Below are 27,193 nucleotides of genomic sequence, written 5' to 3' on the forward strand. Positions count from 1 at the left end.
TGGTGGCAGAATGTTGAATTTCTCTATTTTTAAATGTCTGTTTTCTCACTGAAATAAGAAGCAAAAATAACAGGAGTGAGGAAAAAGGTCTAGATAGTAGGAGTTTGAGGAGAAAGGAGGTACTTTGAAGTAGTCATTGAGAGAGTGAGAGAAAATTAGCTAGAGAAATGTAGTAGTATTTCCAGTCAGCACTGAGGGTCCATTTGAGGGTTATGATCACGGATATGAAGCAAAACACTCAGCGTGATTGTAATTTGTTTATTTGTTTCCTAGCTTATTCAGCTGCTTGGGTTTGGCAGAGATTTAATATTAACCAAGGTTGGAAGTCTTATTTATACAGGAAAATCCATATTGAAAAGGGCAAGGGAGTTGAAGTTAGTAATAAGGGAGTGATATTTAATGATGAAGAATGGAACCTAGTCCAACAAGGAGGGAAGTTGAGGAACGAGGGTGGTGGGGGTGACAGGCAGGGAAAATGTGGCAGGTTCAAAAGCTTGGAGAGCCCTCCAGAGGTGAGGAGTGGGTCAGGGTCAAAATATTCTGAGGATGAGCCTGAGGAAGCAAATGATGTCTGAAACTGAGGTTTAAGAGCATGTACAGCCACCAACAAAGGCCAGATCACTGGGAGCTGAAGTAGAGTGAAGGATAAGACCATTGGAGGTTATGAGGTCAGGACACTGAGAGGCCATGCTGGAACTGAAGCTGAAGAGAGAAATAGCAACAGAAAAGTCTTTTTACTTAGCGGGTGGTATCTGTGACTTCCTCTTGGTTATTAAATACTCCCTGTGGTCAGACATCCAGAAGCTGAATAAGATGCAGAGTCACCCCTAGGAAGCAGGAACTTTTGACGTGGCATTTCCTGGACACTGGTCACACGTGCTCCCTGGCTGACCTTCATGAATGGCCCTTAGTTCCTGTCCTATAGCCACACATCCCTAGAGTTTTGCTTTTTTATCCTCTTGCCCTCACAGAGGCTCTTAGGGGGAGGATCTTTTGACCACCTTGTGAAGGCATCTGTTTGACCCACCAGTATCATTGGCTCATCAGCCCTGATGAACTCGCTCCCATGAACTTTTCCAGCTAAGCTGGGGTATCAAGAGGTGGAATTTCCACAGCTCAGCAAGCATACATCCAGAAGATGAATGCAACAATTTTCTGGCAGATACTGTCTCAAAGGGGCTCTCGCAGTCCCCTTCACCTGACTGATATGTTTTCTAATTTAATGTCTTCTCCCCACAAAATCCTCTAACCTGCTCTTGCATGTTGTCTTAGGTGAGTGAGGAGGTCAAGGTAGCAAGCCTGGCTGGTGATCTCTTTCTCTGTGTCTGTCCACCTGTGTCTTGAAGAATGAGTGGATGTTTGTCACTGAATGTTCTTATCCCTGGTGTCCCAGCTAAACCTGGAGCTTTTCAGTTAAAAGCCTGCTTCTTTTCCGTGGTGTTACGTGTTCTTTTTCTAGCCAATTAAGTGGAGTTCTACAATTGTATAGTCAAAATTCAGGAATAATACATTGTCTCTTTTCTCCAAAATCTCAGTCTTATATATGCTTTATCCTAAGTTATATTTTATTTCTCTAGAATCTTATTCACAACTCAAATATATTATAAACTGGGTCACTCTTTCCAGAATCATCTTCCAGCACTCTCTCCCTGTCTTCCTGTGCTCAGACCGCACCGACCTTTCAGTTGCTCAGACACACTGGGCTCTCCTCCAGTCCACACACTGTGCCTTCTGCCAGCAGTGCTCCCTGCCCTGATTTCCACTCCTCACACACATCCAACTCCTCCTGTCCATCCTTCATATCTGATGTCTCAGCCTCCCCAGTGAGACTTTCCTAAATCGTCCACACTTCCCTCCTGTTTCAGCTAGTGTGTATTCTTACAACACGCTGTATTGCTCCCTTTTCCATTTACCATACTTGAAAATAAGAATAAATTTATGCATCTGTTTGGTGCCTTTCTAACACTCGAAACTGAAAGCTCCCTGAGGGCAGGGCAATGGCTGTTTCCCCAGTGCCTAGCAGAGAGTCTGAAACATAGTTGGCACTCAATATTTGCTGAACAAATGAAAACTCCCAGTATAATTCTTACTACAGTGAAATTGAAGGGCTTTGTCAGCATACGCAAGGCCATTTGAGGTTGTGAGCACTGGAGGAAAGTCTGAGGTTAACACACCCTTCAAAATTTGAGTCCTTATGTATTCTAAACCTACAGGATGTGTCTAGCTTTGAAAAACATAGGTGTGAGTGGGAGATAAATTTGAATTTTTCATAGAAAAGTCTGTATTCATGATTTTTGTGTTGGTATTCTAACCGTGCTGCTCATCGTAATAGTTGGTATGTTGCTTACATGGGCACCAACTCAGCAGAAAATTCTGACCACTCTTTGAAACACAGTTCAGGATCTGCAGATAACCAGTCAGCAGGCTTCTTGTCAAATGAAACAAAAGGCCTATGTGAGATGAAATCATCATGAGGATTTTTCCCCGTATAACAAGTTTTTATACCATGGCATTTTGCTATTGTTCAATTTAGGTGTATTGCCAATTATCTTTTTAAATTATAATTCATACACTTCTAGAGATTAAATATGATTTAATTTAAAAATAAAAGGTCTAAATAATTTTCAAATTCAAATGATTCCTTGTTATGGTCCTATTCTTTAATTTATATTTGGATATTAATAAAAAATTTTGTGCTATCACTAAATTCTGCATCTTTTTGAAGTTCAAGATTTCAAAGTCAATATTTCCACTTTTCAGACGTATACATAGCTCTTTTATCATTTGACCATTTGGGTATAGGAAAATTAACAGACAAAAGCACTCTTAGAATTTATGCTTCTGTCTTATACCGTGGTTGCCATTTGTTGGAAAATGAGATTGGGGAAGTTTTTCATTACCTTTCTATTAATATTATTTCTGCTACACTTCTTCTTTTAGGAAAAAATATTCTCAGGTTTGCCTGGATTAAACTGATTCATTACAGCCTGTCCTGTGTGAGTTTCATGGTTTCCAAAGGAAAAGTTCATTATTTACCCTTTTCCCACCATTTTTTAAGTCGGTTAAAGAGTGAACTATTTTTAAAAACAAAACATTTAAAGACCTCATTCCCTGCCTAGGACACCAATACAGTATGGAATTGGTGGGACTGCTTCAAATTTAGTATTGCTGAAGAATTTCATTGCATACAAATTCATTCCGAAAATGATCCTCAGAGATTAGAAATCAGGGTGTACTGAAGTAGAATTACAGGAAATCAAAGTGTATATTACTGCTCTGTTACCACCAAGAACCACTGAATATTGAACCCCTGAACACTCTCTTCTAGCTGCTTTCGAAATCTATTGAACAACTGAAGCAACCAGGCAGTCACCTCGAGGAAGCGGAGGAAGAGCTCCAGGGGGACCAAGCGATGCAGGAAGACAGAGCGCCCTCTAGTGGCAGCAGCGCTAGGCGCGACAGCAGTGCTTGTGTGGACGACACAGTGGGACAAGCTGGTGCAGTGAAGGTGAAGGAGGAGCCCGTGGACAGTGATGAAGATGCTCAGATCCAGGAAATGGAATCTGGGGAGCAGGCTGCTTTTATGCAACAGGTAATAGGCAAAGATTTAGCTCCAGGATTTGTAATCAAAGTCATTATCTGAATATGAAATGCATTGCCGGTTTTGGTAAATGGATATTATTTCCTATCCGTTTATATCTCTGAATGATTTGATTTTAGTGTTTAAGGATTCTGATTAATGCAGATATATCTATATATAGATCTTTCTATATACTGATCTCTATATAGATAGCAAGGTTTCTTGAAACTCTACTGGTAAGGAAATACCTGTTACACTAAACTTATACTACATCAGTATCCAAGTGATTAATAGGCTTTTAATTCATCCCAAAGCCTGCCACACCAATTACATCTAAGGAAAACGAACTCACTGTTGGTTTTAGTTTATCTGTTGAGATCAGTGACTGCTGGATAGTTTTCCAGTCTGATCAATGAAACATTTTATTAGTTACTGATTTTTTTTGATATGTAGAATTCAATTTTCACATTGTTGTACATAATGTATCATACTACAGTCTTGAACCCTATTAAAATTAGTCAGCCCCTTCCTTCCTCTCTCTTTTTTTGTTAAGTGAAATGTTCTGGTTACTATGCCAGTAGTCCTAGGTTATTGTATAGATTGCAGTTGAAAATATTAGGAATAGAGGTGGTTCTAAATATATAGATACGAAGTACAGCACTATTTTAAATATCACATTCTGTCTCACCTAGTACTGCTCATTTCATTTTTATCCTGTGATATTTGATGACATTGTTTATTGAAAAAGATCAAATGAAGCAGATGCAAATGCTGGCAAGAACTAAGTGCCGCTTAATGGTCCAATCAGATATGACATTGTATCTGCAGCTGTGGAGAAAATAGTAACAGTTTGATTATTATCTGACCTGAAGTCAAAAATCATGTTTAAAAGAAGAAGGTGTGTCATATTTGATAATCGTTATCACTAGGCTCTCTTCAGTATAATTCCATAATGACACAATGTATACCATACTATTTTGGCAAATAAAAAATTAGGAAAGTTAGGTTTAACAAAAGAATCTACTTGTACATAATGCACCTTCAGAAGGACGGTGTCCTTTGATGCTATGAAATGCAAACAACTTTGAAGGCAACGGAAGACTGTTTATTTAAGTCAGTTCTTTGTCAGGTTCCTGCTGTTCTACAGAAAACTGTTTCTATGAGGCTGAACAGGAAATGCCTTGTGGAAACAGGAAGTCCAAGTGATTCATGTACTGAGGAATGTAGGGAAAAAAAGCGGAGGATAGTGTTTTACTCTGTCTGTTTTTAAAGGGCACTCTATGAATTGATTTATTGTCTAAGAAAATAACACCGCAAGTAGGGAAATTGTTAAGGAAGCTTTTCACTGGAACATTTCCTTCATACTCTCTTTTGATATGTTTACCTTGTTTTATAGGTTTACTTTTGTTAAGCTAGTTAAAGATTCGTTGTATTAAGACCCCTTTAATATGGATAATCCAAATTGACCTAGAATCTTTGTGAGGTTTTTTTCTATTAAAATATTTATATTTCTAAATCCGAGGTATTTTAAGGTGTAGTATCCTGTTTCAAAGGAGATATAGCAGTTTTGCCAAATGTAGACCTTGTATAACTGTATGTTACTGGCACGTGTTGTTTACATTTTGCTGTGACATTTAAAAATATTTCTTAAAAAAGGTTACTGCTAAAGATACATTATCCTTTTTTAAAAAGTCTCCATTCAAAGTAAAGTAACATAACTAGAAGTTAGAAAGTTTAAAACTTTTCCATATAATGAAAGTCCTTCGATAATTTGACAAATAGCTGTAATAGGCAACACTTCCTACTACCAACATATTTTGGTTAGTATATTCCTTCAGATTAAAATGACTTTTTGTCAGTTATTTTGCATTAAAAATATGGCATTCCTAAGATAAAATTTTATATTTTTTCCATCTCATAAATATACATTTTATTTAAAATCTTTTTGCAATCTCATAAAAAAGGGATAGTGCATCTTTTAAAATACATTTTATTTGGGGAGGAACATGTGGCTGAGCAGGCTTTTGTATAATATTACTGCAAAGATATGTAATCACAAACAAAAAAAAAACCTATTTTTTATAGTGTCATTTGAGAGAGCTTCATCAGTACAGTTGGTGGACATTAACTGTTTGAATTTGATAGTCTTTGAATTTAATCAAGAAACTACCTGGAACCAGTGAAAAGGAAAGCTGGACTTAAATAATCTTAGAACTAATTGATAATTGTCTCTTTTAAAATCTACTGTATTTATTATAATTTACACCCTTGAAGGTGATCTCTTGTTTTGTGTTGTAAATATATTGTTTGTATGTTTCTCTTCTTGCCTTCTGTTATAAGTCTCTTCCTTTCTCAAATAAAGTTTTTTTTAAAAGATCCCCTTTCATACATATGGCTTTGTGTAAACTTGATATATTTAATCGAATTTGAAACTCATGCACTAGGTCTCATATACCAAAATATATTGCCATTCTTTGTTGAAACAAGAAAATAAAGATATTTTGAGCAGTTACTTCTAATGCCATTAAAAATAATAAATCCAACAATAGTCACTTTAACCAATTTACAGCAGCCATTATCAGATAACAGACACATGTAAAATTTGTTGCAGTTTTATTTTCCCCGCGTGGCCTATTTCATATGTTATCATCTTTGATGTCAACTTCTAAATATAAAATTTTATATAAATAGGTATCAGTCACTTTAAAAATTCTTTTTAAAAAGGTTAATATAATCCCTTGAATATAACAAACACTCAATAAATATTAAAATGAATAATTCTCTGTATCATAGTAGTTATATCTATTACAGTAAGAACCTGACCTACAAGTACAAAGTGACAGTATGTAAAGAAAAGAGTAATTAAATGACCTCCCTTTATGTGGAAACAATGATTATAATAGTAGTGTGAAGAACAAGGGGCCTGAGTCAGGTGAGGGGACCTGGGCCCTACACACCCAAGAGCCATGCTCATGGCTCCTCTTGCGCTCAGTTGCAAGCAAAGCATTCCTCATAATCTGTTATTATGTGTATTGGGTTCAATAAGTTAAAAATATTTGTCTTATATTCTTTGATTCCCTTAATCTAAACTTCAGTAGTGTCACATGAGTTAAAACTAATTCTGTAGCTAATATCATTTACTATTACAAAGTGGATTATCATTCTGTAAACCTGTAAATTTGATAATTTGGTCAGACTTGTGGGAAATATCACTGATTCTAGTCATAATTTCCTGAAAATTGCCTTTGGACTATAAAATTATAAGATTACTTGCTACTAGAGATCCTTAAAAAGATGGAGAAATCAATTAGATAATGATTTTATACTATATATTTGATTTCAGAAGTGTAAAGGGACTGTTTCAGTATGTATCAATGTTAGAAGCTCTTCTAGTTTCTTCAGAAAACAGTTTTTGCCAGCAACGGATAACCATTTACATTTCTTCCTCTGGTCGTCAAGGCCTGCCTTCTTGGTGAAGGGGGCTGCTGAAATGGAGACTGCTTGCTACTTTATATAGTTTTGAGAAAGACAGCTTTTTAAAAAAAATTTATGTTTCTTCATACTTATTTTTTTCTAAAGTATGTTAAAAAGGAATCAAGATACTAAACATTTTTTGAAACCTACTACTCAACAGATACATAGGTGGACAACAGTATATATTTTTTTTAATTTGGCATTCCTTTGTGACTTTTTCCACTAACAGAAATATACAATTGTGGGTATATTAATGATGGGTTAACAATGATAAGTAATCTAGGTTTACAAATTATAACCGACTATATTATGACCAATTAGAATCTCATATATATATATTTTTATAAATATATATAAATAAATATATAAGTATATATATATATATATATTTACACACAAGAGAAAGAGTTTGAGAGGTAGATTACCATTCCCTTTATTATTTATCATTCCTCCAGCTGGGTTTTAAAGGGGAAGTATGGGTGGGGGGCAATCAAAGAACTCAGACAAATGAAACAGGATATGAGAAATGTGACTTCAGACTATTTACGTTTTAAAAGTTGTCTGTCCTCGCTTTATAATAACTTCTTTAAGGCTTGTAGATGGTAGGGTTTAGACAATGCAACTTTGGGAGACCATTTTAACTGTTGCAAATATATTATGTACTCGGTGTTGTTATAAACACTTTACATCTGTTAGCACATTAGTCCTCCCAGCAGCCTTACAGGGTCAGTATTATTGTCCCATCATAGAGATGAGGGCCCTGGGACACAGAATAAGTCAAATCAGGTCAAGGTCACCCAGTCAGTGGCATTCTGGCTCCAGTTTGAACCTTGGCAATCCCACACCAGCCCTTGTTCTCAGCTTCTACCACTGAGCTGTATTTGTGCAACAACTCTGCTTTTATGTCCAAGTTTATGAAATCATTAGCGATTTCTTCTCTCTCTGTCCATCAGCATTTCCAGACTGTTTTGAATCAGTTTCCTGTTTCGGTCACTGCTGTAGGTAAAGGGATTGTTGTTGTTTAGTTGCTAAGTCATGTCTGACTCTTTTTGTGACCCCATGGACTGTAGACCACCAGGCTTTTCTGTCTTTGGGATTTTCCAGGCATGAATACCGCAGTGGGTTGCCATTTCCTTCACCAGGGGATCTTCCCAACCCAGGGATCAAACGTGCATCTCCTGCATTGGCAGGTGGATTCTTGACTGCTGAACCACCAGGGAAGCCCACAGAAGTCAGTATATGATGTTGTAAAAAGGAAAAGCAAGGATGTTTGTCTTGAGTTCTAGACCTCTAGTGGTTTTCCTATTGAAAGGTGCTTAGAAATTGTCTTGAGGGAATCTGTTGACAGTTGATATTCTGACCACACCCCACAGAGGTTCTGATCTTGTCCTAAGAGTGCAGGAATCTATTTTTTTCAAGCCCTTTGTGAGAGTCTGATTCAGACACAGTGCTCTGGAGGCTGCCAGGGGCCCTTTAAACCACTTCTTAAAATGTGTCTTGATTTTTCATAGCCTTTACCTACAATCCTTGGATTCTCCGACTCGTTGTTTTCATAGTAGACTGGCTTGTATTTCTTGTATATTGTTCTGTTTCGCCTGCATGTTAACTCAACTATGGGTTGAGTATAGTTGAAGTATAACTATAGGTTTCTGTATTTACTGCAGTTACTTCTTCGATGTTTGTCCCTTTAGTTTCTCTCTTCTGATTGAATAATTTCTTAGCCTATTGTGTGTGTGCGTGCTACATTGCTTCAGTTGTATCCAACTCTGCGACCCTATGGACCGCAGCCCGCCAGGCTCCTCTGTCCATGGGATTCTCCAGGCAGGAATGCTGGAGTAGGTTGCCATGCTCTCCTCCAGGGGATCTTCCTGACCCAAGGATCAAACCCGTGTCTCTTATGTCTCCTGCATTGGCAGGAAGGTTCTTTACCACTAGCGCCACCGGGGAACCCCTCTTAGCCTATTATAGAGTATTAATTCATCAAGACTTTGCAAATTATTTTTCCTTATAATTTCTGAGCTATTTGTGGTATGTTCTTTGTGTGTGTGTGTGTGTGTGTTTTATGGAGATAAAATTCATATAACATAAAATGCACCATCTTAACCATTTTAAAGTGTAGAATTCAGTGGTTTTTAGTATATATGTGGGCTTCCCTGCCGGCTCAGATGGTAAAGAATCTGCCTACAATGAAGGACACCCAGGCTGGATCTCTTGGTCAGGAAGATCCCCTGGAGAATGGAATGGCAATCCACTCCAGTATTATTGCCTGGGAAATCCTATAGACAGAGGAGCTTGGCAGGCTATAGTCCACGGGGTCTCAGAGTCAGACACAACCGAGTGATTAAGCAAAAAATAATAATAATATATTCATGATGATGTACAGTGATCACTACTTACTAATTCCAGAACATTTTCGTCACCTCAAAGAAATTCTGTACAATTAAGTAATCGCTCTTCCTACGCCCTCTTCCAACTCCTGGCAATCACTCATCTAATTTATGTGCCTATAGATTTGCCTTTTGTGGACATTTCATATAAATGAAATCATATACTGTGTGGCTTTTTGTGAGTCTATATCTGGCTTCTTTCACTTTTCATATTATTTTCAGGTTCATCCATGTTGCATCAGGTATCACTATGTTATTCTTTCTTATGTCTGGATAATAGTCTGTTGTATGAATACACTATGTTTTGCTCATCTCTTCATCAGTTGATGGATATTTGGATTGCTTTCACTTTTTGGCTTTTATGAGGAATGCTGCTGTGAACATTTGTGTACATATTTTTGTTCTAACATGTTTTCAGTGTTTGATGGTATATAGACCTAGGAGTGAAATTACTGGGTCATCTGGTAACTCTGTTTAAGTTAAGGAACTGCTGAATTGTATTCCACAGTGGCTAAACTATTTTATATTCCCACTAGCAATGCACAGGGAGTTCGAATTTCTCCACATCCTCTCTACCATTTGTTACTTTCTTTTTTTTTAATTGTTGTCACCCTAGTGAATGTGAAATGTTTGTTCATTGTTGTTTTGATTTCTAGTTCACTAATGACTAATGAAGTTGAACATTTTTTTTCATTTAGTTACTGGTTATTTGCTTATCTTCTTTGGAGAAATGCCTAGTTAGGTCTTTTGCCCATTTTTTTTTTAAACATTTAAAACTCTCTCAGAATCTTTATTACAATCTCACCTCGTGAACTAGGGCAGGCAGAAAAGCCTTTCTGGCATTATGATTTTTTTTTAATTTATTTTAAATTGGAGGATAATTGCCTTACAATATTGTGTTGACTTCTGCCATACAACAACGTGAGTCAGCCGTGAGTATGCATATGTCCCCCCTCTAGAACCTTACCTGCATCTCTGCCTCCACCCCACCCTCCCCCCGCCAGGTTGTCAGCGAGCACTGAGGTGGGCTCCTTGTGTGGTACAGCCTCTCATTAGCTGTCTCTTGTGCATATTGTAATATTTATGTTTTAAAGCCACTCTCTCAGTGTGTCTCATGCTCTCCGTCCCCTGCTTTTGCCCATTTTTAAATTGCCCTGTCTTTTGACTGTTGAGTCATAAGAGATTTTAAATACATTCCGGATGTGCATGCTAAGTTGCGTCCGTTGTGTCCGACTCTTTGCAACCCTATGGACTGTAGCCTGCCAGGCTCCTCTGTCCATGGGATTCTCCAGGCAAGAACACTGGAGTGGGCTGTCAGGCCCTCCCTCCTCCAGGGAATCTTCCCCACACAGGGATCGAACCCACTGTCTTGTGTCCCCTGCATTGGCAGGCAGGTTTTTACCACCAATGCCAACTGGATGCTAGACCGTTGTCATGTGTATGAGTTGCGAATGTTTTCTCCCATTCCATGGGTTGTCTTCTCATCTTCCTGATAGTGTCTTTTGATGCACAAACGTTTTTAACTTTATCGAAGTCTATTCATCTATTTCTTTATCTTGTTATGAATATGTTGCTTAATGTGACAAAGATATGTACCTATGTTTCCTTCTAAGCATTTTATAATTTTATAACTTACTTTTAGGTATTTGATATGTTTTGAGTTATATACATTGTTTTTATTTCTGGCTGCTTTTGTGTTATTTTTTAAAGAAATGAGAATTTACTGATTGTTGAGCTCCACTTGCTCTTGCATCGTCTCCATTTTCCTCATTTCTAGTTGATCTGGTCTTGCTTTTCCACTATCCTGGTGTTCTCTGTTGCTTCCAAGATTTCCATGGTGCTTTCTTTTTTTTTTCCTTGTCAATTAATTGCTCTAATCTTGATGTTTATTATATGTAATATAAACTGGAAAATGTTCTGTATTTTTCCTTTAAGAAATGCTTTTTTCCTTGTGATCTTTAAAAACGAAATCAAATTTATTATTCTTCATTTATATAATTTGAAAATTCTATCTTGGTGTTACTCATTTTTACTTATGTCTGCATTGCACTTACATTTTGTGATGAAGTTATTATGTTCAAGTCTTTGCCTTTTGTTCTCCTGTTAATGGAAGTTCTGCAAAGAATCCTGTATTTGTATTTCCAAACTGGTAGCCGTGTGTAGCTATGAAAATTTTAAATGTAACTGATATGAATTGAGATATGATTTAATAAAACATCAGATTTCAAAGACATAGTATAAAAATATGTTTAATAATACCTAAGTAATGATGTCATACTGCCTTCCCTGGTGGCTCAGTGGTAAGCAACCACCTGATAATGCAGGACACATGTGTTCAACCTCTGGGTCAGGAAGATCGCCTGGAGAAGGAAATGACAACCCACTCCAGTATTCTTGCCCAGAGAATCCCATGGACAGAGGAGCCTAGTGGGCTACAGTCCTTGGGGTCACAAAGAGTCAGACATGACAGTGACTAAAACAACAATGATGACATATATTGATTACATATTTAAAAATGGTATTCTTAATGTATTAGGTTATATAACATTATTAAAATTTATCTTTCTTGCTTTACTTTCCCCCTTTAATATGGCTACTAGAGTATTTAAGATTGTATACATAGCTTGCATTTGTGATCTGAATTCTGTTAGTATACAACACTGTTTTTAGATCATCTTCCTCTCATGTTAATAAATGGATCTCACTACCTCATTTTGGAAATAGTTGGGTATGAAATCTGAACAAGTGAATATTTTCCCTTGCCAATGTCTTTCTATTGCTGTTATTTAGTCTAATAAATAGGTATAAAATGTGTTAGTGAGATCTGTGGCACGTTAAGGGTTTAAGGATCTCTTTACTCTTTACCTTAAAGACAACTCAGAGTCTATCAAGGTGTTTTATTAAGACTGTCAGTCTTAGAGACAGTTCACTCGCCCTCCACTCTCATCTCAGTTGACAAGTTCATCTTCTGAAAGTGTGCTGCTGCTTCTCACTCGTCCATTTCTGTCTTTCAAACCACCGTTAGACACTGGGATGGACTATCAAGTCACCTTTGATCATCTCTTCTTTATCTCTTTATTTTTTTCTGAAAATATATATTATATTGAAGTATAGTTGACTTACAGTGTTTCAGGTGCATAGCAAGGTGATTCAGTTTTATGTATACACATAGATTATTCTTGAGATTATTTTCCATTATAGATTATTACAAGATATTGACTATAGTTCCCCGTACTAACAATTAACCTTCTTTATCTCTTATGAGCAGTTGGTACTCCTATTTCTGGTTTCCTTGCCATCATATTTCTTTACTCTGTCTTTGGCTCTGCTTTTCCCAGTCACTACCATAATTAATACTAAAACAAATTCCTTTTTAAAAAAAAAAATCATCGCAAGAGCTTCCTTTCATTATCAGTGTCCTCTTTTACTAATTCAGTTAACTTACTGTCAAGTTACAATACTACTTTTCCATTCTCTAAGGCATATCCTACAGTAACATCTCCCCAATCTCTTTATCGAAAGGCTATCATCCAGTTTCAGTCCTCATAATTCAACCTTTATATTCTGAGTGGTAACTTATCCCTTCTAATCTAACTTAGTCACTTGCCATGCAAAGCAAATTTCCAGTTTGGAGTTCTAATTGCATGAGTTTCAGCAAACTTTTTCACTGTCCGAAACGTCCTTAACTTCCTTTTTCAAAATTTTCTTTCTCTGATTTCTCTAACCCACCCAAACTATTCTGTCAACTTAGAATCAATTCCATAGGACTTACCATGTAGTTTTTCCTCTTATTATTACCTTTCTGTCTTCATGTCCTTTTGCTTTTTAAAGCAAGGGAAAATATACAGTGCTCCTGGAACCACACAAGGAATTTCTGAAGTGCTCAATTAAATCCCATTTGAATGATTTTTGTTTTACATTTCTCTTATTCAGATTTCTTAATAGTTAAAGGACATTTTCTTCCATGTCATGATTACAGGTTCACTTTTGTTTTCTAATGTGAAATGTAGGCTCAGTTTTTACTTGTTGGACTGTTTATTGTGCTGAGTGTCTGCATTAGTGACCTTTTCCTTAAGCTGGCTCTAGTAATAATAGTCACTGTTTCATTTTCAGCTAGGTTTAAATGATGGAAATTTTTTCTTGATGAATTTTTGTTATTTGCTACTACCCAGAACTTACGACTTTATTTTTCTTAATTTGTGTTCTGTATTAATCATTATTCAATTATAATATCTGATGGAAATTTTTACTTAAAAATACAGTACCTTAATTTTCATAGCCTCTTTACAGTACAGGTATCTCAGAGATATTGTGAATTTAGTTCCAGACCACTGCTATAAAGTGAGTCACACTAATTTTTCAGTTTCCCAGTGCATGTAAAAGTTATGTTTACACTATAGTCTATTATAAAGTGTGCAATAGCAGTATGTCAAAAAATGTACACATATCTTAATTTGAAAATAAAGCTGTGGGGAAAATGGCACCAATAGATACTTGAGCCAGGTTTGCCAAAAACCTTCAATTTGTAAAAAAAAAAAAATATATAGTATCTTCAAAGTGCAGTAAAGTGAAGCACAATAAAATGAGGTATGCCGGAATTAATTTTTCTATGTCCATATAGTCTATATAATTTTTGGAACTTGGAGCTTGGAAAGAAGACAAAATTATTCATACTAAGAGAATGAATCAACCTCACATTTACGCATATTTAATTAAGGAAAACTATTTCTGAACCTAGAAATTATGTGTTGTTTTGACTGTGTATACCACAAACTTGAACAGTGGCACTGCCCTTGAGATTCATGTGTGGAACTGTGTCACTGGTGTAGCTGCTTAGTGATGACAATGGTAATTCTTTAGTTGGACTGAAGTTCCAACTCTTAACTTCATCTGCCAGCAACTCTACCTCCAAATTACTTAATTCTGCTGAGCCTCAGTTTGCTGGTTTATAAAATGTGATTAACAATTTTTATTTTTATTGGGGAGTTATAAAACATAAATGGATTTATTTGAGTAACACCAATGCATGCTAGCAAAATTGATGCTGAGTAAAAATTATCAAATGTTATTAATATTATTAGGAACTTCTTGAAACTTTAGTAACTTTCTTTAGTCTTCTTGGCTGGAACCTAGCTCACACTCAATTTCACTTTATAATGAATAACTTTCTTTTCGGTAACTAAAGAAATCTGAGAACGGTGCTTCCCCATCTTTTCCATGTCCCAGCTCACTCAGAAAATGGCAGTAGACACACAGAATGGGTCCTGCAGGAGGCTGCTTCGGCTGTTCCTCCCTGTCCCAAGGACTGCGAGTGAGCAGTCTAGAATCAATTGAACTGCAGCCCTTTCATGACTCGAGGGGCAGTACCCTGGCTGGATTGTTCTTTGGGAGACCCTGTGAGTACCTGTCTCCTCTCTTCCTCTCATTCCATCTGTCTCCTTTTACCTCCCATAAAAAGAACCCCAGATTTATTTCATCATATTTCAACCAAGGATTCACCAAATTTAAGTCAACTCTAGGTATAAATGATGCACATGATCTTAGTTCCAAGGAGTGGATTAGGAAAATACATTGATTTTAGGGAGGGTCTTCAGATAAGCTGTTGATACTCAGTTCTTCCCACCCTATTACAGGATCAAGAAGCAAAACTAAAAATCTGCCTTGCCTAGGAGCCTACATGACAGATTTTCTTCTCAGATTTGCATTGGGCTCTTTTTCAAAACAGAGTGAAATAAATGAGTACTGAAATTTCTGTCTTTGTTTCTTAAGAAAATGCTCTGAGGGGTATTCATTTGGGATGGGATGCAAAGTTATCTCTGGTTTGGTTTGCTAAGTCTTTCCATCTTGAAATAAGAAATCTTGCAATGATTTCTTGATCTTAAGTGAATTGCTTCCTGAGTTTGTATAGTCATCGGTCCTCTCTATTGCTTTCACTTAACATGATAAAGAAACTTATTTCACACTGTATTTTTAGTATTTTAGATATGTTCTGGTCATGGTAGTGGCAAATTCCTTTATTTTCTTTATACTTTATGAATTAAATTTAGCAGTTAGTTTTCTGGTATACATTTTAAATGATTTGATTTTTACCTCATTGCTTGAACTGCCTGACAAACTTGTGAAAATATCCAACTTGATTCTTTTATTTTTTAATTTTCCTTACCTCATACATATTTTAAGTATTTCTATATATCCAGTAGCTTTATGTATGTGCAGTAGTTAGTTGTACCTCAACGTAGTTAAATAAAGAAGCCAATTTAAAAAGCTGGGATATTTTTCCCTAGAAAGGAGCTCTCCTGGAGAGTTTTTAAATGTTCAATTTTTAAAGTTCTGTATTTTTTTTCCCCCATCATAATTAGGATTAAATTTTTGAAATGAGATTTTACTTCAGTTGCTTTAACAGCCTAAACCATATTGGTTTTTTAATCTACTTTCCTTTAAGTATAATTTACATACAAAAATCTGCTTGTATGTATGTACACTTGGTGAATTTTGACAAATATATACATCATGATCTAGATGTAGAATGTTTATACACTCTAAAGAGTTCTCTCCTGCTCCTTTTTAATCAATCCCCCACCCCCAGTCTCTACTGGGCTGCTGGCAAACCATCTGTTTCCTGTCACTGCACATTAATTTTGATTTTTCTAGAATTTCATATAAATAAATCACATAAAAAGTCTGTGATATTTTCAATCTTTTTTTTTTAGTCAAAAATGCTTCTGACATCCATCCATGTGCATACCAGTAAAGTGGTCTTTTTTTAAATTGCCGAATAGTATTCCATTATATCAGTATGCCACAATTTGCTTGTGCATTCATCCGTTGATGGACATGTAAGTTATTTCCAAGTATGGACAGTTATGAATAAAGCTGCAGTGAATATTGTATTTAGTAGACAATTGCCTTTATTTCTTTGAGTAAATACCTAGGGTTAGTATTATTGATTTGTATGTTAAGTGTATGTTTAGCTTTATTTTAAAAAAACTGTCAAAATATTTGTGGTTGGATATTTTACAGTGTCATCAGCTATGTGTGAGAATTTCTGTTGCCAACACTTGGTATTTTCAGATATTTTTTTAACTTCATATATTCTAGTGAATGTGTAGTGGATTCTCATTGTTTTGTGTTTCCCTGGCGTCTTGTGATTTGACTTACTTTTCATGTGCTTATTGGCCATTTGTAGATCTTCTTCGGTAAATTGTCAATTCAGCTATGCTGCATGACTTTTTATTGAAGCATATGTCTTTATTATTGGGTATAGGAGTAACATATATTCAGGATACAGTCCATTTCTAGATGTATGCATTGGAAATATTTTCACCTAAACCTATAGCTTGTCTTTTATTTTGAAGAGGAGAATATTTGAATTTAAGTATGTCCCAATCTGTCACTTTTTTCTTCTAAGATTAGTGCTTTAGTGTCCTATCCAAGAAACATTTGCGCTTATATTCTCTCCTTTTAGTTTATTTTTTACATTTAAGGCAAAGAGCCATTTTGAGTCATATAATTTTGTGTGTGAACTGAAGATCATTTTCTTACCTAGGTAGCCAAAGTTTTCAGCACCAGTTTTTATAAGGGTTATACTTGTTCCTTTGAATTATTCTGGTGTCATTGTTAGGAATGAATTGAACATATGTGTGTGAGCAAATTTATTAAGTTTTTCCTTTATTCTATTGATCTGTATGTCTACACGCGTGCATGTTAAGTCACTTAGGTCGTGTCCCACTCTTTGTGAACTATGGACTGTGGCCCTCCAGGCTCCTCTGTCCAGGGGATTCTCCAGGCAAGAAAACTGGAGTGGGTTGCCCATGCCCACCTCCAGGGGATCTTCCCGACCCAGGGATCTAATCAAAGTCTCCTTACATCACCTGCATTAGCAGGTGAGTTCTTGACCACTAGCACCACCTAGGAAGCACATCTATGCCAAAACCACAGAATCTGGATTAACGTTGCTTTATAGCAAATCTTGAAATCAGATAATGTATTTTTATTCTGCTTGTTTTTAAGATTTTACACATACAACTTGATTATAATTTATTTACCTCTTCCATTTTCTTTGCATCCTGCTTTTGTTCACTGAGCTTCTTGTATCTGTGGCTTTGCACTTTTTAAAAATTTGGGAAATGTCAAGCATTGTTCATTCTAATGTTTTCACTCTCTCTCTTTGGAGACTCCAGTTACACCTAGGTCAGACCGTTTGATACTGTCTCACAAGTCTGTAAGTCTTTGTGCATTTTTTCTTACGTTTAATTCTATTTCAGTTTGTGTAGTTTATATTACTTTACTCATCTTTTCTTCCTAGTGAAAACTTCTTTTAGTCACACCCATCAAATTGTTCATGTTAAGGTATTATAGTTTTCAGATCTAGAAGTTCCACTTGATTCTTTTATATAATTTCCATTGAAGTCCTCATTATATTCATATTTTCCTTTAAATCCTTGAGCATATTTATATTTAAGTCTATTTCTGCTCTTGTATTCTCTGCCATTTCTGTGTCAGCTACTACTGCTTAATTTTTCTCTTGGATATTGTTCTTGTCTTACTGCTCCTTTCACTGTGTAGTAAATTTTCACTAGATGTCAGATAATTTGAATTGATTGTCTTTCTTTAAAGAATATTGATCACTTTAGCTTTTTCAAGACTTGTCTTTAAATTTTGTTAGAGCAAGTCTATAGTATTCTTGACTCTCACTCTGGTTTTTCTCTCTCAGTAGGTGGTGAACTCTCCGGGCCTTTACTGAACAGTCTGGAATGATCCTAGGGAGTTAACAATCTTAGCCTTGCTCCCTGGGGCAGGGCTGAGGATGGGAAAGGGGAGATGGGATTCAGTAAAGTATAAAGAGACAAATATATTTGGGGGAGGAGGAAGGAGCTGGTTTAGCTCACTATTAGACCTGGCTTCACTTTCAAAGCTGGTCACTAACAGGCTTCTACCAAGTCAGTTCTTCCTTATGGCTTGACTATTTTCTCCTTGGCTTTAAATTTCTTGGATTTTTAGTTATCTTTGCATTCAGCTTCCCTGGTGGCTCAGACAGTAAAGAATCTGCCTGCAATGCAGGACACCAGGGTTTGATCCCTGGGTCAGGAAGAACCCCTGGAGAAGGAAATAGCAACCCACTCCAGTATTCTTGCCTCGAAAATCCTATGGACAGAAGACCCTGGTGGGCTACAGTCCACGGGGTTGCTGAGTCAAATGAAACTGAGCAACTAACACTTTACATTCAGCTATGACTTCGCAGGTGGCGCTAGTGGTAAAGAACCTGCTTGCCAATACCAATGCAGGAGATGTAAGAGACACAGGTTTGATTCCTGAGTCGGAAAGATCACCCGGAGAAAGAAATGACAACCCACCCCGGTACTCTTGCCTGGAGAATTCCATGGACAGAAGAGCCTGGTGGGCTACAGTCCTTAGAGTCGCAAAGAGTCAGACACAGTTGAAGCCACGTAGCACATGCATGCATTAATTCTGAAGGCATACATGAGGGGAACAAAGGTTAATAATTTCTTATCAATTTCTGGCATGTACACACGTAGACTGAATGGGCATCACTAACGTGTCTGTATTCAATGACCTTTTGGCATCCTACAATTATTTAGAATAAACCAAGTTAAAAATAGCAATGCCAGCAAATTTTCAGAAACATTTCAAACCAGTTTGAAAGAGTTAGATTCCACCACTCTCTCCCTCTCTGACTTCCTCCCTTCCTCCTTCATTCCTTTCTTTCTCTGTCCTTCCCTCTCCCAAACTAATCCCTTTTTTTTTTTTTTTTTTTCTGAGTATTATTGAATCCCAGTAAATTGAGCATGTTTTTGTAGTTAAAGATTATACCATAATCTTATTAGATTATTGTTCATCAATTCAGTAGGAGAAGGCAATGGCAACCCACTCCAGTGCTCTTGCCTGGAAAATCCCGTGGACGGAGGAGCCTCGTAGGCTGCAGTCCATGGGGTCTCAAAGAGTCCGACAGGACTGAGCGACTTCACTTTCACTTTTCGCTTGCATGCATTGGAGAAGGAAATGGCATCCCACTCCAGTATTCTTGCCTGGAGAATCCCAGGGACGGGGGAGCCTGATGGGCTGCCGTCTACGGGGTCGCACAGTCAGACGCGACTAAAGCCACTTCGTAGCAGCAGCAGCAGCAGTTCAGTAAACTCTTTCATGTATTTATAGTAAAAAATCATAAATCTAATGAAAATTCTTAAGTTCAAGTATGAAAAACATAAATAATGAAATACTTAGAAGATCTGAATCCTGTCTACCATAAAATTTTTACCAAAAAAGTACTGAGTACCACTTACTTTTGTATAGTATACCACATATTTAATATTTCTGTTTAAACAGAGACATGACCTTCATTGATTCTTAATTTTCTGTGTCTTTAAGTTAAAATTATCTTACCATCTTCTAATTTAGGATTCCTATGAAGCCGTTTTCTTGCCTTTATTTTTCCATCACCATACTTCTTTATGTAAGTCGCAATTACTATTTCATAGTTTGTGTTCATTACATTAGAAGTCAATGCTAATGAAAATCATGATTTATAAAAAAAATAGCACCTACCAGCCCAGGGAAATTCTTCTAGAAACTTGAAAGTATAGATATGTTTATAATCATGGTGTGTTAATCAAAAGCCTAGAACTTAGTGGCTGACTTAGAGAAGATTATGTAATTGGATGAGAAATTGTAGACAGCATGGAAGAAGAATTTTCTCAAGAGATTCCATAAGCTTTATTCCTTTTTTCAATAGCTCTCTTTATTTTCGATTGATTATGGGGAGGGAAGATGTAAAATTGGTGGTAAATGAGCAATAGATTTAATTTTAACTCTGATTCAGAAGTATTGAGGTTTTGATTTAATTTTGTGTAGAAATGTGTCCTTAAAACAGAATTTTGGCTTAAGTTAAAGTGTTGGTAAACCTTAGGGGAGTTTCTTTTTTATTCTCTTTAATTATCATGGGCTTTTCAATAGCTCCTAAAGTGAATTAGGAAGTTTTTAGGTGTTTGGCGTTAAAGTCCAGGTCCAGGGAGTTTAGGTGGATGTGCAACTTAAGATTCTTGGATGGTGTGTTGATACTGTATATTGCTTAATGGTTACATTTTCCTTGACTAGCATAAAAGATTTACTGTTACAGTTTGTGTGTGGCCAGGCAGTGGCATATGGAAAAGCTGTTTCCTGCTATTTAATTTAATTAGCCAAATCACGTGCCAGCCTTCGGGCATGTCACTCTGGACCTCTGAGGCTCTTTGTCTATCAAAGAGATGGACAATATCTTGGCTTTGTTTGGTTGCTCTGCATGCTGCAGATATAACCACTGAAATTCTGACTGTTTGTTTAACCAAATCTTCGCATTTTTACCATTTGGCTTTGATTTTCTTTGAAAAAAAAAAAAAATGACATTTTGGCCTTAGGAAGAAGAAAAAGAAATATAGAGGATATGAAGAAGAGCCGCTGTTCTTCATGGTTTAATATTGGGTTGAAAATGTTATCATTTTCTGATCAGAAAATTTTAGTTTGTTACTACTCTGTTAGTAGAAACTCAAGACAATTATTATTGAATAATTTTAACCCTAACTTAGATGACAAACTGTTGTTTTAAATCAAGCCTTTTTTTCTTTTTTGTTCATGAATGTGTTTAATGTGATTTTCTTCATCTTGCCAAATCACTAAATCTTACAGTGTGAATTTATTGCCAAAGAAGAAAATATTTCATTTGATACTTTGTAAAAGAATATTTTAGTTTACTTTTGGTTTCACAGAAAGGACAATGGTTAAAACATTCAATCACTTCAAGACTTGTTCCCAATATTTTAGCCTTTCTTTCAAGGTCAAAGATATTGTTTACATTTTTTAATTAATGTGTTCAAATATTAACAATTCTCTTTAATTATACTTTAGTCTCAATTATATTCCTAATTTCTTCAAACTGTAAAGTTAGTGAAGAATACTTGAAACAGAAGATTTAAAATTATATTCTGAAACTGATTTGCAATGAGGACTTTTGCCTAAATTTCCAGCTAAATTAAGCAACTTCCAAGAGTCAAAATGACTTGTCCAAGGTAATAAACACATTTGAATATCCACATTTTAAAATTAGGTGTCCAAGATTTGAGTATTAATTAATTTAGATGAGTTCACAGTTCAGTTAAACCACACGGAGCACCTACTCAGGGGGTACTACTGTCCCCGGTACCATAGCCCCCACCCTCTGACATCACTTGGGCTTTGGAGCAACGCAAAGGACCTGTATTGAATACATGACCGTCAGTCTCAAAGGAAATACCTTTGTTCTAAAGCTAATAATAAGTCTATTTCATTTGAGCAGCCTGGGAATTTTTGACAATTTATTACAGGTTTTATTTTGATAGAATTTGCAAACAAGATCCTTATCTTTGATCATTTTTAAATTGAAACACAAGTGGTAAAGAAAAGAGAATTAAAACCTAAATATGTAAATCATCTTAACCAACACAATTCTTACAATTTACATTTATAATACAGACATGTATGATGGCCTCATAGTTAATATGGGTCCCACCACTCATGCAAGGTGTTAGGGACCTATGAGCTACAAGAATTTTGAGTTTTCTTTAAGGGCAAGCAAACTTCCACAGTAAAATGAAAGCTGTGTATTTTTTATCTCTTGTAGCTTTTCATAAGCAGTTCTTCAGTGTAATTGTACTTAAATATTCAAAATTGTGTCTGTTTTCAGATTCATTATTGTGTTGTTCTTTATAATGACTAATTTTTCACCTAATTTTTTTTTAAATCTATGATTATGTGTGCTAACTCACTTTAGTCATGTCCGACTCTGTGCAACCCTATGCACTATAGCCTGCCAGGCTCCTTTCTCCATGGGGGTTCTCCAGGCAAGAATACTGGAGTGGGCTGCCATGCCCTCCTTCCAGACCCAGGGATCGAATCTGCATCTCTTACATCTCCTGCATTGGCAGGCAGGTTCTTTACCACTAGCACCACCTAAATGTGATTTTTCTGAGGGCACACACATACCACCACACACTGATTGGAGAATGAAGTAGTATCTATTCAAGAGAATTCACATTGCTGGTAACTTTTTAAGAATGAATATATTTTTATTATCGAGAAACACTCATATTCTCTACAGAAGAATAAACTTAGGACAGAAATACAGTTATTCCTCATGAAACTCTGTTTTTCAATATTGATGTTTTTAAAAAAAATGTTATTGAGTATAGCATGACAGAGGTTTGAAATGAAACTAGCAAGGAGGTGAGAGTTAACTCAAATATATAGGTCTGTTTAATATTTTCTAAGGAAACTGTATTTGTTATTAACCAAAACAAAGACTCTTAAATATAGGTACAATCTGGTACAAGTTGGTTTCATCTAGAAAATATAACCATTGAAAAATTCTAATATTTTTTGCCAAAAAAAAAGAATAACCATGATGAATGTAATTATGCAATTTCATATAGATATTTAGGAAAAAAACAAGCTGTGTCAAAGGATTTTTAATTAAACTTATGAGTTAATTGGACTTGTAGCAAACATTAATCCAAATTTTCTTTGCACATCCACCTAAAATTTTATTTCATGCACACTTCAAAGTGTGTGATATGTGTAAATTGCCTAATGTCCTTCATCTCTTTTTTATTTTTAAATTGCCATTCAGCCTAATAAACTGTAGTAGTTCAGACCGATTCAATAAATGGGTCCTGAACAACTACATGTGCCTGGGCCTTGAGCCAAGTACTGAGAAGATGGGTATAGAATACCAAGATAGAGGAGGCACCCATAAAGACTTCTGAATTCACAGTTCCATAGAGAAATGGGCAGATAAACAAAGAAATCACATGGTCCTTTGTGCCACCATTGTGAAAATAAGAGATAAAGTACAAAACCTGCCTATGTGCTCAGTCACGTCCAACTCTTTGAGACTCCGTGGACTGTAGCCTGCCAGGCTCCTCTGCCCCTGGGATTTTCCAGGCAAAAATACTGGAGTGGGTTGCCATTTCCTTCTCCAGAGGATCTTCTCTACCCAGGGATCGACCCTGCATTGCCTGCATTGGCAGGTGGGTTCTTTACCACTGAGCTACCAGGGAAGCCCCCAAATTCCTTATAGGTCTTGATAAAAGTCTTACACCTCTAAATTGCTGAACTATGACCAAAATTCACATCAACTGTTCTTGTTCTTTCCAACAACCATTGCTACCTGTGAGTAGAACTCAGAGTTCAGCAAACGGTTTGGCATCTTGTCCCCTGGACCTCCTTAAGAAGGGAGAAGCTTGAGGTTCCCATGCTATTCTGTACACTGAATTACTCCAAAAAATAGCTTCCACTGATAATTATGAGTTGATACTTTGGTTTGTTATATGACAGTAGAGAAGATTTATCAAAGAGATTACCTGTTTCCTTTAAGATTGAGAGGGCTTTTGTATTTTTTTACTGGTACATTAAAGTGAGAGAATATTTCAGGCAGAACTTACATTTTTAACTGTTATATTTCAACTCTACTTGTTACGAGGTATAGTTATCAAAATCTGAGCCAATATATGGGGGTTGAGTTTTCTAAGTGTAATTAAGTATGAGCATATGTAAATATGCTTCCATTTATGGAACATTTCTATTGTCACAAAAACATAAATTTAACCTGTTAAAAATTTTTGAGTCTGCAGTACAGTAGTGTTAATGATATGCACATTATTGTACAACAACTCTCTAGAGTTATTTTATGCTTTAAAATTGAAACTTTATACCCACTGAAGAACTCTTCCACTCCCCATACCCTCCAGCCCCTGATAATCACACTGTACTTTGTTTCTGTGATTTTGCCCACTGTTTTATGTACTACACATATGTATTTATCTTTTGTGACTAGTTAATTCCACTTAGCATAATGCTATCAAGGTTCATCCACCCTGACAGGATTTCCATCCATACGGCAGGATTTCGTTTCCATCTTTTTTAGAGGTGAATAATATTACGTCATATTTTTCTTTATCCATTCATTTCATTGATGGGCATTTAGGTTGCTTCCTTATGAACAATGCTTCAGTGATCATGGGTGTACAGTTATCTCTTTGAGATCCTATTTCCAGTGTTTTAGGATGTACACTAAGAAGTAGAATTGCTGGATCATGTCATAATTCTTTGTTTTTCTTTTGAGGAAGCTTCCTATTATTTTCCGTAGTGGATGTGCCATTTTATATTCCTCCTTATAGTGCACAAGAGTTCCAATTTCTCCATACCTTTGCCAGAATTTGTTACTTTATGTTTGTTTGTTTGTTTGATTGATTTGATAGTAGCCATTTTGTTGGGTATGATGTGATGTCTCATGTGGTTGATCTGCATTTCCCTAATAATAAATAATATGAATATTTTTTTCATATGCTTTTTGGCCATATTTCTTTGGAGATGTGTCTAGTCAAGTCATTTGCCAATTTTTTTTCATTTGCCAATTTTTTAATCGGGTTGTTTTATTATTGGTGAGTTGTGAGAATTCTTCGTATATTTATATGCTAAGTCTCTTGTTGGTTGGATGATTTGCAAATATTTTCTCCTACAGATTGCCTTTTCACTCTGTTGATTATTTCCTTTGCTGCATAGAAGTTTTTAAGTTTGATGCAGTCCAGTATGAGTATTTTTTACATCTGTTGCCTGTGATTGTGGAACTTTAAGAAAAACTTTTCAAGTTTTATTTACTCTAAAATAAGAGAGTAAGCAGTAATTCTCTTGTGAAAATCAAAAAATCAATTTTGATCAATTTTAGTGCCAACCAAGAACTTCTTTGAAAGCTCCAATGAGTTATTGAAAGCACCTTGATTAACCCAGCAATTGATACTTTTTAGGTGATTTAAAGGCATCTTTTGAACCATGTACTAGTAATTGTGCATTTCATTTGATTAAGTTATCCAATTTTTAAATAATGTCTTTCTTAACTTCCTAAAAGCAATTGGATTGATTATTCTTCATTGGGCTTTGGAATCTTACTTCCTTCCCGAAGGACAGGTGTATAAAATAATCTAATACATTAATACATTTATTTGTACACTTTAACATAGTTATGTATGTTTATGTGTCTGTATATATATGTGTATATATGTAACCCACTCTGACAAATAAAGATGAAAAATATTTACATGTTTATTGATAACTATCAGGCTGGTAGACCACATTGAATGTCCATTTTATATATATATATATATATATATATATATATATATATTTAGATATTTTATTTTCTGCCTCTTTTTTTTCTTTTTTAAAAGTACATTTATTTTATTGACATATAGTTGACTTACCATGTTTCAGGTACACAGCATGGCAATTCAGTCCATTATATATGTTTTAAATATCTCTTTTCTTTTTCTCTTTTACTTCATGTAATTTCCTTTTCTTTTTTTTCTAAAGGCTTGTTGAATATTTTTAAAAAAGAAAAAAAGACAAGTGAATTCTGATTTACTATTTTAGAACCAGAATTGACAAATAGACTTTCACCTAAAGGAGAGACAATGGAAGAAACACCTTCTATGCTGACAGAGTTTTTATATTCCTCATGAGTGAAAATAACACAACTAAATTAGTCATAAAATACATGCAAAAATAGTGTATGCCAGTATTTAAAGTTTTATAGAAAGCAATATAAAAATATATTTTATATAATATAAAATATATGTACAGAATAACAAAATATTATTGGCAAGGATGTTAGATAATGAAAATAACAGCAATGAAAGGTAGTATGTTTGAGAATTAATTAAATGCCTGTCACCTGGCCCAGCAGTTTACATATATCATTTAATCATCATCTTTTTATTTATAGATGATGAAATGTAGGCTTCAAAGCAGTGAAGTAGCTGCCTAAAGTCGTACATCTAGAAAATGATAGAGCTCAGATTTCAACCCCAGTCCAAATCCAGAGAGGTTGAGTGATGGTGTAGAGTCTCACAGCTGATTTGTGGTAACTTAACAGAGACTGAGATCTGATTCACGGATCATTGAATAAATTCAACCCATAATTTCTTCATCTGCATAATCAGAAAGCTAGTTTCTACTACACTGAATTTTCAGCCAAGTCTTTCTAATTGCTCCCAGTCATTTTAATGAGAATATGCTAGCACTTGTAGAGAGAAAAGTTGAAAGTAAAAAATGGAAACTAATTGCAGTCAGGATGTCATTGTATGAGTGGTTTCGCAGTTGTAGCCCCGCTTTTCTTCTTCATGCTAAATATATTGCTGATTATCTTATAATTTTTCTATTAATATTTAACTCTACTTCATAAGTCCTAGTGGTCATGGCTTGGAAGATACTGCAAAATGTCATTCTGGGAATTCTGAATCTTCAGTGCTTACTTTTCATACTCAATGTGAGATTCATATTACTTACTAAATTTGTTTTTGATTCACCAGATATGTTTAATCCCTTTGCCTCTTAATATACATACAAAAGAAAAATTTAAATACTTCACTTGGCATAAGTTATCCGTAGTTGGCTCAAATATCCTTAACCTGTCCAGGAGATTATGCAGTCTCAACTCTGCCTACCAATATTTATACAAAATCATTCCCCCTCTCTCGTTCATAATTTTGAAACATTAGGTTTAAAGGAAAGGTTGGATCTTCTCTCTTTTACATGTAAAAATACCCATAAAACAGTGTTAACTAAGCTAGTTTAAATCTTCATTCCTTTATTTGTTAATTCCTTATCATGTATCCATAATGTGTAGGACATTGTTTTAAGCGTCGTATATGATCCTCCCTGGCTCCAGTAA

At 35.7% G+C, this 27,193-nt stretch overlaps 1 protein-coding gene across 8 annotated transcripts in view; it reads left to right on the forward strand.

The window, feature by feature from the left end:
- Window positions 1-27,193, forward strand: part of HDAC9 (histone deacetylase 9) — an 896,685-nt gene that overhangs the window by 535,508 nt on the left and 333,984 nt on the right. For 6 of the 8 annotated variants that reach the window (XR_009696639.1, XM_061165031.1, XM_061165032.1 and 3 more), the window contains exon 12: window positions 3,329-3,592. Coding sequence is in view for 7 of the 8 variants with exons in the window: in XM_061165031.1 (XP_061021014.1) it covers window positions 3,329-3,592 (264 nt within the window). In the remaining variant the exon portion in view is untranslated. Of the gene's footprint in view, window positions 1-3,328; window positions 5,957-14,667; window positions 14,791-27,193 lie in introns of those variants that run through there. The other 2 variants (XM_061165036.1, XM_061165037.1) reach the window with 2 other exon arrangements.

The sequence above is a fragment of the Dama dama genome, chromosome 18 (genome assembly GCF_033118175.1).
Source record: "Dama dama isolate Ldn47 chromosome 18, ASM3311817v1, whole genome shotgun sequence".
NCBI classification, from domain to species: Eukaryota; Metazoa; Chordata; class Mammalia; order Artiodactyla; family Cervidae; genus Dama; species Dama dama.